Source organism: Gadus morhua, chromosome 15, assembly GCF_902167405.1.
Source record: "Gadus morhua chromosome 15, gadMor3.0, whole genome shotgun sequence".
Lineage (NCBI taxonomy): Eukaryota > Metazoa > Chordata > Actinopteri > Gadiformes > Gadidae > Gadus > Gadus morhua.
Genome location: NC_044062.1, coordinates 8,692,065 through 8,709,850, shown reverse-complemented (window position 1 = coordinate 8,709,850; position 17,786 = coordinate 8,692,065). Strand labels below are relative to the sequence as shown.

The 17,786-nt window shown below is 49.7% G+C and overlaps 1 protein-coding gene across 1 annotated transcript; it reads left to right on the top strand.

Annotated features, from left to right (window-relative positions):
- Positions 1-3: 3 nt before the first annotated feature.
- On the top strand, positions 4-16,055 carry tm9sf2 (transmembrane 9 superfamily member 2). The gene is made up of 17 exons (XM_030379768.1): positions 4-344; positions 2,539-2,606; positions 3,877-3,970; positions 4,153-4,280; positions 6,992-7,121; positions 7,345-7,469; positions 8,093-8,204; positions 8,651-8,730; positions 8,988-9,096; positions 9,922-10,054; positions 10,586-10,705; positions 11,404-11,461; positions 11,785-11,944; positions 12,665-12,816; positions 12,974-13,085; positions 13,546-13,717; positions 14,306-16,055. Exons 1-17 carry the CDS (start codon positions 195-197, stop codon positions 14,371-14,373), a joined length of 1,971 nt encoding a protein of 656 aa, XP_030235628.1. The 5' UTR covers positions 4-194; the 3' UTR covers positions 14,374-16,055.
- The last annotated feature ends 1,731 nt before the right edge of the window (positions 16,056-17,786 follow it).

Here is a 17,786-nt window from a genome sequence, read left to right as displayed (position 1 = left end):
CTGGCTCCAGTATCCCACAATGCATCTCCCCGGAAGCGAGCGAGTGCGACGCCGCAGATGACGTGTCGGGTTCCGGGCAGAAAGCGGCTGATGGTCGCTGTCAGGACGGTCCTCTGATCACTACCGAACGTCTGTCCCACCGGACCCGCAGCATCCCCCGAGAAGAGGCGTCGCTCTCCCCGCTGCGCAGCACCATGAGCGCCCGGTCCGCCCTGCGGGGCCCTCTACTGGTCCTCTGGTTTCTGTCACAGGGGGTACTAGGGTTTTACCTCCCGGGTCTGGCGCCCGTCAGCTTCTGCGAGCCTGCGACGGTGGGCGAAGGAAACGCGGTTCCCGACTGCAAGGTAGGATGACCGGGGGGGCACCGCGGGATGCGATCGGTTCGGAGAGGTGGTCTTGGTTGTGGGTCGGAAGCCGGAGGTAGCGCTGCTGATAGCAGAACGGCGCTGCTGGGTAGCTTAGCAGCAATGCTACCGCTCACCACTGGCTGCTAGGCTATCTGCTATCAGCCTAGCAGGCAGTGCTGAGGCAGTCCTGTTATGTTCGTTTGTCAGGAACATTAATGGTGTTCCCGGGTCAATTTGACCCGGTGCATGTTTATTATCCAAAAGATGTATTAAACCAAAAAAAATCCTAACAAGCAGTGTGAACATGTCATTACTAACTCCATTAGTAACTATTCTATCAATATTTAGTGCAATGGTGTTCCTTACCTCTAACAGATAATTCACTCGTTTTTCATTAAAAAAAATATTTGTTCAAACTTTTTTTAATGTTTCACCACTTTATAATGGGTTAGGCCTTCATACCTTTCATCCACTGTGATATTAGGGCATGGGTTATAGCGTAGTGAAAGTTGCTCTACCCACTTGTCCCACACTGTCCTGCCAGCTTGTCTCTCTCCCGTCTACCAGCCTTTGTCTCTCGATTATCAAATCTGATTACTCTGGAGAAAATGTTAAAAGTCTCCAGAGACATTGTGGCTCGAAATATAGCCCTGCCTGTCCCTGCATCCCACAGACTGGCTGTCGATTCATCCTTGGACTTATAGACCCTAGCCAGGATGAGGAGCCCCAAATACGCATCTGAATGTGTTTTGTCCAGCTCCTTCCACTTCTCACAAAAAACACGCCTCCCTCATAGATTAGTCATTTCCAGAATGATTTTCTGTATTGAATTTGGCATGACCAGCTCAAAAGCTGACTTGATGTCAGTCACACGCGTCACTGCCATCCTAGTGGGCCCTGGCACTGTCTTTATTATGTTTTCTGCAGACAGTTTCGCCTGACGCATATTTGGGGATGAAGACCACTATATTTCACCATGTTTTGACAGGAATGTCTTGCTTGGAGGAATAGGAATAGCAATTCTCTCATCTGGTTCAAAATCAGATTCATTAGAATTTGAATTTAGCTCAAGATCGTCTTCGTCTTCAGACACATCCTCCTCTATTTCACTGTCATGATCAGTGATGAAGTCCCGAGCCTCCTGGACTGTCAACCATTTGCTTCTGCTGCTCATTTTGTAAAGGTCTGCCTGACACAGTGTAATGTTGGTAGGACTCCCATGCAGAGAATATTTGATATGTTTTGACCCTCCCCTGTTTAGTGTCCACTGAATGTGGTTGGAGTTTTCCCGCGAGAAAAGAGAACATAAATGGTTCTCATCAAAAGTCATAAAAATTGCATGTGTGTGTGTGTGTGCGCGCGTGTGTGTGTGTGTGCGCGTGTGTGTGTGAATTGGGTTAAATATGTCTCACAGTTGTAAAGAAAGAATTAGTCTGACATTTCTGACACCCTTTTACCTCCAGTTTTACTGCTGGGTCAAATTGACCCGAACAGTATCTATGTGATATAAACATGCAGGGGGTGGTTGCAAATATGTGAGTTGAACATATGTTGATTACACTAATTAAGGCAAGCAGAAGAAGTTTCATACTGAAAAAATACTTTTAACTATTTTTCCTAGATCTTCAAACTTTAAAACGGGTCAATTTGACCCGGAACATAACAGGAGGGTTGTGAGAGTAGGTTATTGTGTTGGTACTGATCGTTCCTATGTCGCAAACATCCCTGCCAAGCCAACTATTGTTATTGCCGTGTTTGTGTTGTAGTTATCTGAAGTTGTATTATTTATTGTATACGTATCTTCTTTACTAGCTCGCACAGTTGTGGCCTTCTGCTGTGACAGCTGGCCAGACCGTGGTGGTGTTTACACCATCACTCTAGTGTGGTGGATACATGAACAGTTTTTTAACCAGACAGGCAGACTTCCAGCTCCACTTGTAAAGTAGCTGTAGACCGGCAGCTATGAAAGTTTAGTGAGAAAATGATATGTTACTATTGAAATGGCAATGGGATCATCGTCCAATTGATATTTGTAGTAAGTAAGTATTAAAATGACGTCCATGTTTTAGATAAAACTATTGATCCGATCTACATGAACCATCAATAATAGGAGGGTCTTTCCCAGGTGCCTCCTCAGAGTGTGTGTGTTTGTATAAAAAGCCCTGATGTGTTTGTTGCGTGTCTTTTCCAGTCTACCATCGAGCTGTTTGTGAACCGGCTGGATTCGGTGGAGTCGGTCCTACCTTATGAGTACACCGCGTGAGTACACATGCATCGGAATCCCTCCTCGAACCACAGAGTGATGCAGAGAGAGATGTGTTCTCTGTCTTAACCGGCCAGCTGTGCCACAGATGAGGACTACCACTGTCTATATGTTTACATTTACATTCAGGGCATTTAGCAGATGCTTTTATCCAAAGCGACTTACAATAAGTGCATTTGTCAGAAGAAAGAGAAACAACAATATATGGCCGTCGGGACAGTAAGGATCTTCATAGAACCAAGTGACGAGCACAAACAATATCTAGATTAATCCATTCCCCGTATACAACAAAGATAGCTAGGATAAGACGCTACACAATGCTAAGTACTATTTTTGAAGTGCAAGGACGTACAGCATACAATAAGGTTGTACATTAAGTGTCAGGACGTACAACAGACAATATGCGTGTACATTAAGTGCCAGGACGTACAACATACAGTAAGTGTACACATACGTGCCTCGACATACAATATGTGTGTACATTAAGTACAAGGACGTACAGCATACAATAAGTGCGTAAGAGGGGTGTGTGAGGCACGGAGTGACGTGCGTGGCTCAGACGTCAGCGGTCCTCCTCCAATGCAGAGCTGCGGGGGGCGTGTCAGACACGTCTCTGTGACACATCACCTTGTGGTGTCCGGTGTCTGAATCTGCAACCTAAGCCGATGCTTTGTTCACCGGTCAACCTCGGGGCGACGTCTGGGAGGTCAGGCCCAGTAGACCTGAGATCTGTGTGGAGGAGTTAATTTTCTTCAGGGATGTTTTGTAAACGGACCATCCACTGAGAAGGTTGTGAGCGTGTTGGGATGTTGATGTTCAGTGTTTAGATACACTTGAAATTAAAAACAGTTTCACCGTGAATAATAATCACATATTGATGGATCATGGATAGAGATGTTCCGATAAAATTTTTTCCTTTCCGATTCCTGAACTTCAGTATCGGCCGATACCGAGTACAAACCGATACAGCATCTAGCATTGTAACAACTGACAGCACTTGTTCTTATTGAAGGGTTCTCTTACGATGACCCCAATGTATAATATCTAAAATATTGTATTTTAGGCAAAATCGGATGAATTTCCGATAATGGTATCGGAACATCTCTAATCATGGAGGAGACTCATCAATCAATGCAATGCTAATGATTGGTACTCGTTGAGCGGCCCCAGCCTTGACCTGATGGTTCTTTCTGAACCACGACTGAGGCTCCCTAACGACGTGATCACGGTGTGTTTATCGTCCGTTTCCGTGGTTTCCTCCTCCAGCTTCGACTTCTGTGCGGTGGAGGCGGAGAAGCGTCCGTCTGAGAACCTGGGCCAGGTGCTGTTCGGGGAGCGGATCGAACCCTCGCCTTACAAGGTACCGCGGGGGGGCTGGGGTCATGGCTGCCAGGGGAGGGGGAGCCAGGAGGGGGACTCAGCGGGGGGGGGGGCAGTCCCCCGTGGAACAACAATATACGTATTGATATGTATACGAATGGAAACCCTTTTAATGAAGAAATGTCGCCCTGACTTCTGCACCTTTTTGGTTCTTGGTTTCAGTTTACCTTCAAGAAGTCTGAGAAGTGCCAGCTGGTGTGCAACAAGAAATACAACACCAACCTGCCCACGGACAAGACCTACATGGACTTCCTGAAGAAGGGCATGCTGCTCAATTATCAGCACCACTGGTAGGATGCACACGCATACGCACACACACACGCACATACACAGGCACGCACGCACACACAAACAAACACAGGCACGCGCACAAACAGAGGCACAGGCACGTGCACACACACCGGCACGCACGGTCAAACATACAGGCACACACACAAACAGCCTTGAACGCTCGCACACACCACAGGCACACAAACACATGCACGGAGGCACGCACGCACATGCACAAACAGGCATGCTCGCTCACACTCACACAGGCACGCATACACACAGGCAGGCACGCTCGCTCGCTCGCACATCACACCCCCAACCTGTTCTCCGAACAAGCCATAATCTCTTTTCTTGGATTGGTTTAAACCCCGTCGAGAGAAGGTGAAATTGAACCACAATAAACAAAGAGACATTAGTTCCGCACTCATGACGGCTCTGAATCACAGGCCTGCACCAAAGTGGGGTCCACACTGTTATTCTATTATCCTAGCGCCATTCACCCATGTTTATAACTGTTTCTATGATAATACAATGTAGTTGACCATGTTATGAACTGTTTGGGGAATTAGCCATTTTCAGTTTGTTTATTTGTATATTGTCAGCGATAAGAGGCAGCAGAGAGAGAGGTCATGTTTCCCGAAGCTCCGCTAGGCATTGGAAAAAACTACTTAATTCATCGTTCAGATCTACTTTATCTTATTTTATTTCATGATCATAATACCTAACAATATATAGCTTGTTTCCGTCGTCCTCCATCGCTCGATTCAGCAATACATTTTGGCACGTTTTATGACTCCCGGATCAGACCGCAGAAAAAGCCTTGGACTTTCCTATCGACACTCTGATTATAGGAGACTCACCCATCAAGGATATAACCGGTAAGAAGATCAAAACATGCAACTTCCCATATGGAACAGGTTAGGCTCAAAACTGTTGAGGGACAATCTTCTCTTCTCGCTTTCCCACAAATCTCCATGGTCTGAGGCACAGGCCACAGTCAGAGCACAGGTTGAGAAGAAGCGAGACTACAGCCTCCCCCACACATCTACTCTGCCACTATCTGACACACAGATAGCAGACAGCCCACAGACCTTGAAGATAGACACCAGCCCGCCTGACGCCATCAACACTGTGCCTTCCCCCATCGCTGATGCTGGCTTGGCGAGGAACGGCCACCCCCCTCCTCTGCCTTCCCCCATCGACGATGACCTCCAGCCTCATCTCTCCCATAGCCACAACAACAACTCCAGCCCCAATGTCTCCTCCCTTTGCGATTTTCCAGCCGAATTTAAGAAACTGGAATATGTTGGCATCAAACTTGCATCTGTGTCAATGATAGCATCGCCACGTCATGGCCACAGGCTGATAACACCCAAGAGGATGGCGCCCCAGCCCCCCCCCTGTACTGATAGTAGTCCTGAGTATTACTGAGACAAAAAAGGGTTCAGCCGTAGACACAGTATAAAGGAAGTTTCACATAATCTGCTGAACCCAAGGTTGCCTATGTCAAAGCAGGGCAACTTTCGCATTCATGCTGTTACCACTAACAGAGTAAACAAAGGGAAACTTAGACACACTGCTAACCTCACAAATCTCATATCTATTGCCTCTAAACCAAAAACTACCTTAAAGCCTATCAACAACACCATCAGGATGGCTCTACTTAATGTGAGGTCTCTTAATAACAAATCATTTTTAGATAATGATTTTATTACTACTTCTAAACTGGATTTTATGTTTTTAACTGAAACATGGCTGGAAGAAATTAACAGTGCAACCGTTCTGATAGAGACAGCTCCTCCCAACTGTAACTTTTTTGATGCATGTAGATCTGGAAAAAGAGGTGGAGGGGTTGCTGCTATAATTAAAAATGTATTTCAGGGGAAACGGATGTTATTTGGTGATTTTCCATCGTTCGAATACCTTAGTGCTGTATTGAAATGCTCCCCCAGAGTTCTCCTATTAATTATTTACAGGCCACCCACATACTCTGCAAATTTTTTCGATGACTTCACAGAATTATTTTCTAGCATCTCCACAGAATTTGACTGTCTAGTTATAACTGGTGACTTCAATTTTCATACAGATGATTTGAATGACAAGTGTGCAAAAAAACTTTTTACCATTTTGGACACATTTGAACTGTCTCAACATGTGAAAGAGGCTACTCATTGTAAGGGGTACACTCTATACCTGGTTATCACAAAGAGCCTCAATGTTTCTGATCTCTCTGTGACTGATCCTTCCTTGTCTGACCACTTGTGTTTTCTTTAACATATCTTTTTAAACATGACAATGTTTATATGTGAAGCACTTTGAGTCTGCCTTGTGTATGAAAAGTGCTATATAAATAAAGTTGCCTTGCCTTGCCTATATTGTGTATAGGCATACTTAGTCAGAGGTATGTAGAAATAGATGATTCACAACTTTGGTTGAGGTATATAGACTATTGATATAGCTTCATTAGAGTAGATTCCATTAGGAAAAGCTGTGTTTTTTGGCTATACATATATGCAAATATATACCAGTCACCTCTAGGAGGCAATAGGGAGCAGTTCTAGGATCTGTTCTGTGTGTGCAGATAGATATCTCTATGCATTACATTTCAAAGGTGTGTGTGTGTGTGTGTGTGTGTGTGTGTGTGTGTGTGTGTGTGTGTGTGTGTGTGTGTGTGTGTGTGTGTGTGTGTGTGTGTGTGTGTGTGTGTGTGTGTGTGTGTGTGTGTGTGTAGGATTGTGGACAACATGCCCGTCACCTGGTGTTACGATGTGGAGGACGGGCAGAAGTTCTGTAATCCCGGCTTCCCCATTGGCTGCTATGTCACAGAGGGGGGCCAGCCCAAGGACGCCTGCGTGGTCAACGTGAGAGACGCACAAACACAGATAAGACCATTAAACCACTGCTTCTTCCCCACAGCATAAGGTTCAATGTATTTCTCAAAGATGAACAGATATATTTTCTATCCATCATTTGGCTTTAAAACAAACAAGCCTCGTTCAACTACGGTACACATAATTTGACACGTGACGTCTGTCAAAGGCGATGGCCTCCTCGGGTTCCTGAAGGTCTGCTCGTGTGTTTCAGTCGGACTTCAGTGAGAAGGACACCTTCTACATCTTCAACCACGTGGACATCACCATCCACTACCACGTGGTGGAGACCGGGGAGCTGGGGGCCCGGCTGGTGGCCGCCAAGATGGAGCCCCGCAGGTAGCCCGCTAGCCTAGCAGCTAACCAGATAGCCTAGCAGCTAACCAGATGTCTAGCAGCTAACCAAATAGCCTAGCAGCTAGTCTAGAAGTTGACCAGCTAGCCTAGCAGCTAACCAGATAGCCTAGCAGCTAGCCTAGCAGATGAAAAGCTAGTATAGAAGCTAACCAGCTGGCTTAGCAGCTAACCAGATAGCCTAGCAGCTAACCAGCTAGCCTAGCAGCTAGCATAGCAGCTAACCACATAGCTCAGCAGCGAGCGAGATAGCCTAGCAGCTTACTAGCTAGCCTAAAGGCTTACCGGTTAGCCTAGCAACTAACCAGCTATCCCAGGAGCTAACCAGCTATTCCAGGATCTGACAAGCTAGGCTAGGGGTTATCAGCCATGCTAGGTGGTAACTTCCTAGCAGCTAAACAGCTAGACCGGCTAGGAGCTAACCAACTAGGCTAGTGGTCTAACAGCTAGCTAACTAACTAGTCTAGGAGTTCAGTAGCTAGTCTAGAGGGTAACCAACTAGTCTTGAGGGCAACTAACTAGGCAAGGGGCTAACCGGCTAGCTTAGGAGCTAAACGGCTAGCCTGTTAGTTCTGAGGAATGACTTTGTCCCTTCTCCTCTGCCGTAGCTATAAGCACACCAACGCGGACGCCCCCGACTGCCAGGGTGGCCCTATGTTCATCAAAAACAAGGACTCTGGGGACATGAAGATACCGTACACCTACAGCATTGCGTTTGTGGTAGGTCACCCTCTGATGAGGTCACCTGCAGAACGTCTCACCGCTCAGATGAGCTCCTCGGTGACGTAGGGCCAGTCGGAGCACCAAGTTACTTTATTGCTTTATTGCCAAACGATAGCATTGCTGGTTCTATAGCAACGATGGTGATAACACCGGAGGAAGTGTAAGATGGCAGGTAGTCATGGTACCAGTTGAAGTGATGACACCAGATGGAGTGATAGATGGTAGTCGAGGTTACAGTTGATGGGGTGTTGGTTGGTAGTCATGGTTACAGTTGAAGTGATAGCACTAGATGGAGCGTTACATTGTAGTCATGGTTACAGTTGAGGTGATAACAGCAGATGGAGTGTTAGATGGTAGTGATGGTAACAGTAGACTGTAGTCATGCAACAGTTGGATGGTTGATGATGATGATGATGATGGGCGGTCTTTCTCCTCTTCCTCAGGAGGACAAGAAGATCCGCTGGGCCTCCAGGTGGGACTACATCCTGGAGTCCATGCCCCACACCAACATCCAGTGGTTCAGGTAGCGCAAAAACCACACACACATACAGTAAGCCACAGTAAGACACACCCACAGTAACACACTCACTGAAACACCGTCACACACACTGAACATGGTGAAAGTCATCCTTCACTTCAAGTAGACGTACACACTAAGAAGAGGCTGTGACACCAGCAGGCTTGGAGGGGGCCCACAAGAGGCCCCTGACTGTGTGGTGTGTTGGCGGCCCCTGATTGTGTGGTGTGTTGGCGGCCCCTGACTGGTGTGTTGTGTCGCAGCATCATGAACTCCCTGGTGATCGTGCTGTTCCTCTCGGGCATGGTGGCCATGATCATGCTGAGGACGCTCCACAAGGACATCGCTCGCTATAACCAGATGGACTCGGTGGTACGTAGCCCCCGCTTCGTCTGCTGCTGCTAATGCTACCTAGCCCCCTCTGTCTGCTGCTGCTTATGCTACATAGCCCCCCGCTGCGTCTGCTGCTGCTAATGCTACATAGCTCCCTCTGTCTGCTAATGCTACGTATCCCCATCCGTCTGCTGCTGCTAATGCTATACAGCCCCCACTGCCTCTGCTGCTGCTAATGCTACGTAGCCCCCGCTGCGCCTGCTGTTGCTGATGCTACGTAGCCCCCGCTGAGTCTGCTGCTGCTAATGCTACGTAGTCCCCGCTGAGTCTGCTGCTGCTAATGCTACGTAGTCCCCGCTGTGCCTGCTGCTGCTGATGCTAAGTAGCCCTCTCTGAGTCTGCTACATGTGCTGATGCTACATAGCCATCTCAGTCTATGCTACATGCGCTAATGATGCTTGGCCCTCTGACTGCTACCTGTGTTGCTGCATAACTCTGCATAACTCCTGCATAAATCTCTATCTACTTCATGCTAAATCTAGACAAAGTCGAACAGCTAGACCGGCTAGGAGCAAACCCACTAGGCTAGTGTTTGCTTCATGCTAACTGTCTGTATCTGCTTCATGCTAACTCTCTGTGTTTGCTTCATGCTAGTAGCTCCCGTCAAACCGCAGTGCAGCAGACTGCTAGTGAAGCTACTCTCTGTGCAGCGATCAGTGTGACACATGAATCACATGACTCTCATCACATGATCCACATCACATGACCCACATCACATGATCAGACACATTCCATATTCAGGACGTAAACAATTGTGTGTGTGTGTGTGTTTGTGTATGTGTGTGTGTGTGTGTGTGAGTGAAGGAGGATGCTCAGGAGGAGTTTGGCTGGAAGCTGGTCCACGGAGACGTCTTCCGGCCCCCTAGGAAGGGCATGCTGCTCTCTGTGTTCCTGGGCTCGGGGACCCAGATCTTCATCATGACCTTCGTCACCCTCTGTGAGTCTGGGGCCGTGTCCCAACAATTTGTCCTCTCCCTATGGCTCCCCCTGGGGTAGTCCGCTGGAGGTCCGGAGTCAGAATCCGTTCAGGTTTTCATTGCCAACCTGATGCGATGTCCAAGTAACCTGGGAATCCAGCGATGGTATCATAATTGGAATGTCGTTTAATGAATGGGTTCTATCATTTATCCGTGATTATAATTGATGGGGGTGTCTTGCTCTATCAAGAGTAAGACACCTCTTACATGCTGGACTACTGTAGCGAGTGTGTCTCTGCTGCCCTCTATGAGCCGATCTCGGTACTGCTGGAACTCGTGATGAGTCTAGAGACTGAGGTCAAACACATAGATCGATGTTACTGTGATGTTTAATATTAATGATTAACAGTGTGGCCTTTTATTGGTTCGGATTGCAGTCACTACTACAGTATGACTTTGTTATTATCCAACCAAAGAAACCACACACTGAGCCGTGTGTGTGTGTGGGTGTTTGTGTGTGTGTGTGTGTGTGTGTGTGTGTCCCCCTCCAGTCTTCGCCTGCCTGGGCTTCCTGTCCCCTGCTAACCGCGGGGCCCTGATGACGTGCGCCGTGGTGCTCTGGGTGCTGCTGGGGACCCCCGCCGGCTACGTGGCCGCGCGCTTCTACAAGTGTAAGAGCACCCCCCCCCCCCCGGCGGTCACTGGGTGGTGGTCACTGGGTGGTGGTCACTGGGAGGTGGTGTTCACTGGGAGGTGGTGTTCACTGGGAGGCGGTCACTGGGTGGCGGTCCCTGGGTGGTGGTCCCTGGGAGGCGGTCCCTGGGTGGTGGTCCCTGGGTGGTGGTCCCTGGGTGGTGGTCACTTGGGGGTAACTGGGTGGTGGTCACTGGGTGGTGGTCACTGGGAGGTGGTCACTGGGAGGTGGTCACTGGGAGGTGGTCCCTGGGAGGTGGTCCCTGGGAGGTGGTCACTGGGAGGCGGTCACTGGGAGGCGGTCACTGGGAGGTGGTCCCTGGGTGGTGGTCCCTGGGTGGTGGTCACTTGGGGGTAACTGGGTGGTGGTCACTGGGTGGTGGTCACTGGGAGGTGGTCACTGGGAGGTGGTCCCTGGGAGGTGGTCCCTGGGTGGTGGTCACTGGGAGGTGGTCCCTGGGTGGTGGTCCCTGGGTGGTGGTCCCTGGGGGGTGGTGACTGGGAGGTCTACTGTGTGGTCACCGATCACCCACAGCAGAGAGAGAGAGGGGAAACCTGTAGAGGCAGGTTGTGACCGCAGGAACTGCAACTCTAGTGTGTAGAAAATGTGGGCCTATACATTTAGTTTGACTTCCTGTTAACCACATCCTGTTTATCTTGTCTCACGGTCCTCCAGCGTTCGGAGGAGAGAAGTGGAAGACCAACGTGCTGCTCACCGCCTTCCTGTGTCCTGGGTAAGAATCTCCCTCTCTATCTCCCTCTCTGTCTCTCTGTCTTTCTTTCGTTCGTTCCTTCGTTCTTTCTTTCTTTTCCCCGGTCCCACATACGTTTCCAGCGCAGAACCCTGAGCATGTCTCCCAGGAAGTCAAGTCGACATGGTCGAAGATAACATCAACCTTTGAATGTCTGAATCTTCATGAGGGCAGCCACTTGACATGTGGCTTAATGCTCAGTTTGCGCATCAATGACCGACAGTATGTCTGATGGCACAGGAAACCAGGCGTAGCTCCGCCCCTTTCAGGGTCTGGTTTAATCCAAGGTGTGTGTGTGTGTGCAGGGTGGTGTTTGCGGACTTCTTCCTGATGAACCTGATCCTGTGGTGGGAGGGGTCTTCGGCGGCCATGCCCTTCGGGACGCTGGTGGCCATCTTGGCTCTGTGGTTCTGCATCTCCGTCCCGCTCACCTTCATCGGGGCGTACTTCGGCTTCAAGAGAACGGTGAGGACACACACGTCAACACAACCTCACACACACAAACCCACACACGTCAACTAGGGCTTTTGACAAAAATCATATTCGAAGTTTGCTGTTGTTTATTAATATTCTAATATATTCAAATATTTATGAATAATATTTTGACCAATAAATGCCTTCAGTAGGTCCTGGATTGGAATTCGCGAGGTTTGTTTACCGGCGTTGCTATGGTTACCGGTCTTGCGTGTTCCAACGGTTTATTAGGTTTCTAATAAATCGCTGTCTAATCAATACTTCATTCACTGCCTCTTCCGTGGTCATTACAGTATTATGAATAGACTGCGTCGGGTTCTCGGACGTCTCTCCTTCTTGGCCTGCCCATAACAGGTTCAAATATTAAGGGCTGCCTAATATTCGTTCGAATTTTGATTTATTTTTTGATATTCGAATTATATTAGAATGACCAAGTTCGGAGTCAAAGCCCTAACGTCAACACAACCTCACACTCACCTACAAACACAAGTAAAAACAACCTCACACACACACCCACCTACGCACACACCTAAACACAACCTTAAACAAAACCTCAAACACACACTCACCTGAACGCACATGCTCACACACACACAATCAACTCAACACACACTGGCAAACGTTAACGTTAACACACGCCTCTTCATCTTAATAACCATAACCCGAAGGTTGGCTGTTGTTGAGTGAGGTCTTCTCTGATTGGTCGAGCAGGGGATCGAGCACCCGGTGCGGACCAATCAGATCCCGCGTCAGATCCCGGAGCAGTCGTTCTACACCAAGCCCCTTCCCGGCATCGTCATGGGGGGCATCCTGCCCTTCGGCTGCATCTTCATCCAGCTCTTCTTCATCCTCAACTCCATCTGGTGAGGGCTCTCAGCCAATCAGGTTTCAGAGGTCAAAGACGAGGGACCAGTCAGAGGCTCAGTCTACAGGCTCCTCCCACACGATTCTCATTTGATTAATTTGGTTTGAATGATTAATGATGGGTTATTTTTAATGTGTGTGCGTGTGTGTCGTCAGGTCTCACCAGATGTACTACATGTTCGGCTTCCTCTTCCTCGTCTTCATCATCCTGGTCATCACCTGCTCTGAGGCCACCATCCTCCTCTGCTACTTCCACCTGTGTGCCGAGGTAGGTCAAAGGTCGCCCCGGGTCAAATCCTCGCTGGACTGTGGAAGCAACTAGTTCGCGAAACCAGCGTCTATTCTCGTTCAATTACGTCGTAGTTCTACCAACGTCTGGCCTCCTTCGTCTAATCACATTGTAGTTTTACCCAGAGTGCACTGCTTCATATGTGTGTTATGGAAACATTGCGGTTTTCAACATCAAACAACATGTTATTTGATTGACAGGACTACAAGTTATGTGTGTTTTGATTGACAGGATTACATGTGCTCTGAATTTTGATTGACAGGATTACATGTGCTCTGTATTTTGATTGACAGGACTACATGTTATGTGTTGTGGTTGACAGCTCTGTGTTTAGATTGACAGAACTAGATGCTCTGAGTTTGGATTGACGGCTCGGTGTTTAGATTGACAGGACTACATGTGATGTGTTTTGATTGACAGCTCTGTGTTTGATTAACAGGACTACCACTGGCAGTGGCGCTCCTTCCTGACTAGCGGCTTCACCGCCGTCTACTTCCTGGTCTACGCCATCCACTACTTCCTGTCCAAGCTACAGATCACGGGATTGGCCAGCACCATCCTCTACTTCGGATACACCATGATCATGACTCTCATCTTCTTCCTCTTCACTGGTACTGTCTAACCCCTACCTCCTCAATGACCTGCCTCTGTACTGTCTAACACCTACCTCGTCAATGACCTGTCTCTGTACTGTCTATCCCCTACCTCGTCAATGACCTGTCTCTGTACTGTCTATCCCCTACCTCGTCAATGACCTGTCTCTGTACTGTCTATCCCCTACCTGCTCCTTAATGACCTGTCTCTGTACTGTCTAACCCCTACCTCCTCAATAACCCGTCTCTGTACTGTCTAACCCCTACCTGCTCCTTAATCACCTGTCTCTGTTTCTCTAACCCCTACCTGCTCCTCAATGACCTGTCTCTGTACTGTCTAACCCCTACCTGCTCCTCAATGACCTGTCTCTGTACTGTCTAACCCCTACCGGCTCCTCGATGACCTGTCTTTGTACTGTCTAACCCCTACCTCCTCAATGACCTGTCTCTTTACTGTCTAACCCCTACCTGCTCCTTAATGGCCCATAGCAGAGTTCCAGTCTGTAGTTTCTAGATAAGGTCCTTGGGAGCGTTTCTGTGTGACTGAAGGCCCTTCCTGAAGTTCTCCTGAAGTTCTCCTGACGTTCTCCTGTGTTCCTCCTGAAGGTACCATCGGGTTCTTCGCCTGCTTCTGGTTCGTCACCAAGATCTACAGCGTGGTGAAGGTGGACTGAAGGCCCGCTGCCCTACCTGACCAACTCGACTAAGACCGGCTTTCTGCTCCTCATCCCTGACCCCGCCCCCCCATCACCGTGACTCCTCCCACACCCTGAGCCAACCCGGTCCCCACGCTACACCGTCTCTGTTCCCATAGCGACTGAAGACCCGGTCAGAGAGCGCCCTGACCGGATGACGTTGACATACAGTCGTAATTTTGTGTGTGTGTGTGTGTGTGTGGTTGTGTTCAGCCTGCGGGCGCAGGTCAGTGTTTTAACTGACCAGGGCGGCGCTGGACTCGACCTCCTGAGACGAAGTCCTCCTCCTCTCCTCAGTTCTTCACGGCTCCTCTCCAGGACAGCTCCTTGCTCCCGCCCCCTACGGCTGCTCCTGGCCCGCCCCCTACGGCAGCTCCTGGCCCCGCCCCCTACAGCAGCTCCTGGCCCCGCCCATCTTGTCCCCGATCCCTACATTTGCTCCTGGCCCCGCCCGTCTTGCCCCCGGCCCGTCTGTGTGCATGCAGCAGCTCCTGGCCCCGCCCCCTAGAGCAGCTCCTGGCCCCGCCCCCTACAGCAGCTCCTGGCCCCGCCCCCTACAGCAGCTCCTGGCCCCGCCCCCTACAGCAGCTCCTGGCCCCGCCCCTACAGCAGCTCCTGGCCCCGCCCCTACAGCAGCTCCTGGCCCCGCCCCCCTACAGCAGCTCCTGCTCCATCCTGACACAGCGTCGTTGTCGCGTCTGCTGTGTAATAAAGTGGCTCCGCATGCAGACCTTTTTGTTTCGGGTCGGGGTCATGGTCGGGGTCTCTCCGGTGAAGAGGAGCTGGAGGCCAACGACTGATGGAACGGACATGAGGAGGTGAAGATGAGTTCTGGTGTAGGTGTCTGGGTTGGGTCGAGCTGGAAGAGGCTCCGAGGTCGTCTGACCGGTGCAACATTTCGGATGTGGATGAGATGATTCTTTGATGATAGTTTATTAGCGCTGGGAGGGGGGGCAGTCTGGAGAAAGGGGAGGGGCTCGTTTGCACTTTTCCACCAGCAGCGTGGAATCGATGATTTGTATATTCTCTGCCGTTTGTTTTCTAATGGGGGGGGGGGTAGGGGGGGGCTGTTTTGGTTTCTTTGCTTGTATCTGGTGAGACGTTCCCTCGCTGTCTGTTATTTAATTTAAATGTTTCCTCGGTTCCGTTTTATTTTCTTAATTGTCTTTCTTTTTTAACATGTGCGGTGTTGTTGTGCCTCATCCTCCGTATCTTTGGAGTAGTGTACTCTCCCTCTCTCTCTCTCCCTCTTACTCTCTCTCTCTCCCTCTTACTCTCTCTCTCCCTCTTTCTTTCTTTCATTCTCTCTCTCCCTCTCTCTCTCTCTCTTTCTCTCTTACACTCTCTGGGGCATGTGACCGTGTTAACATGGCCGCCTCAAAAAGCATGGCTGCCTGTATGTATTTGTGTGTGTGTGGTGGGGGGGAGGGGGATATGTATCAGCATCTGATCCATATCGATCGATTCCTGCATCAGATGGGTGTGCTTGGGCTTCGGACACGACTCTCGTCCTCTCTCCCCTTCGCTCTCTCTTTATCTCTCTGATTCTCTCGCTCTCACTCTATCTCCATTTATTTCTTTACTTGGTAAAAAATTATAGAATGTAAAATGATATCGTAACAAAATAGAAATACAATAAAAGGGTTTGTTTTCCAGCAGGAGCCGAGAGTTGAATTTCTTTCTTAGCCCCTAGCCTGACCGGTCAGCGTGGACTGGGGGCGACTGGGGGGTTCTCAGACTGCTCTATAGAGCAGTGATGTAGAGTCCTCTATAGAGCAGTGATGTAGAGTCCTCTATAGAGCAGTGATGTAGAGTCCTCTATAGAGCAGTGATGTAGAGTCCTCTATAGAGCAGTGATGTAGAGTCCTCTATAGAGCAGTGATGTAGAGTCCTCTATAGAGCAGTGATGTAGAGTCTTCTCTATAGAGCAGTGATGTAGTCTTCTCTATAGAGCAGTGATGTAGTCTTCTCTATAGAGCAGTGATGTAGTCTTCTCTATAGAGCAGTGATGCAGAGTCCTCTCTATAGAGCAGTGATGCAGAGTCCTCTCTATAGAGCAGTGATGCAGAGTCCTCTATAGAGCAGTGATGCAGAGTCCTCTATAGAGCAGTGATGCAGAGTCCTCTATAGAGCAGTGATGCAGAGTCCTCTATAGAGCAGTGATGCAGAGTCCTCTATAGAGCAGTGATGCAGAGTCCTCTATAGAGCAGTGATGCAGAGTCCTCTATCGTACAGAACACTTGACTCACACAGGAGGGCAGACAATAGTTCTCTCTGAAGCCGTGTCCCAGTGGGGGGTGAGGCCATGGGGGGGGCCAGGCCAGGGGGGGTGAGGTCAGAGTGGTGAGGCCAGAGGGGCTGAGGACAGAGCAGGGAGGGTAAGGCCAGGGGGGGAGGACAGAGAGGGGGGTGGACAGAGCAGGGGGGAGGATAGAAGCCAGGTGGGGGGGGGGGCAGAGCTGGGGAGAAGGCCGGGGGGGGGGTTGAGGACCGGGGGGGAGGCAGGGGAGGGAGGCCTGGGAAGGACAGGCCAGGGTCCTTCAGTGGTGCCTCAGAGCTACCGGCCCCATGACTGACCGCGCGGGGAGAGGAAGGAGCCACGTGATGGACTCCTGGTGTCTCTGTGTGTCCCCGTGTCTTGGACCCTGTCTGTCTGAGGCCCGCCCTCCGGTCCGGCCTGAGGGGTCTTCGAGGAGGAAGGGGTCCGGTGGGTTGTGATCATTGGACGGACGAATCGGATGTCAAGATCTTCATTTATGGAAGACTTTTCAGCGGGGTTACTTAACGAGAACCTGTGTGTGTGTGTGTGTGTGTGATGTTCCTTCTTGTGCAGGACCGTCCTGTCTTTGATCACTCACATCGCCCCAGGCCATTCCTTCTCCCCCAACCACTCCCCCTTTCTCCCTCCCCTCTCCCACGCTCCCTCTCTCTCTCAATCCCTCTCACCTCCTCTCTTTCAATCCCTTTCTCTCCCCATTTCTCACCCAAAAACATAATCCCTCACAATCCCCATCTCTCTCCTTCCTCTCTTCATCCCCCACTCTCTCCCCTACCTTTCCCTTCCTCCCCCTCTCTTCTCTCTCCCTCCCCCATCGCTCTATGTCTCCCCTCTCTCGCCTACCTCCCCCATTTCTCTCCCCTCCCTTCCCGTCTCTCTCCCCCCTCTCTCTCTCTTTACTTACACATCACCTATTTCCTCCAAGCTGTGGCGTCATGGCGTTCTGAGCTGGCACTGTTTAGGAGATGTCTTTGCCTTCCTTTTAACATTTCCAGCAAATACCAAGAAGTTTCTCAACAGACACGTTATCAAATGAAAGATTCCAAACAGAATTCACTCATCCCAGCGTTACTTATTGATTGATTAATTTCAATAGTAGCATGATCCACCTCAT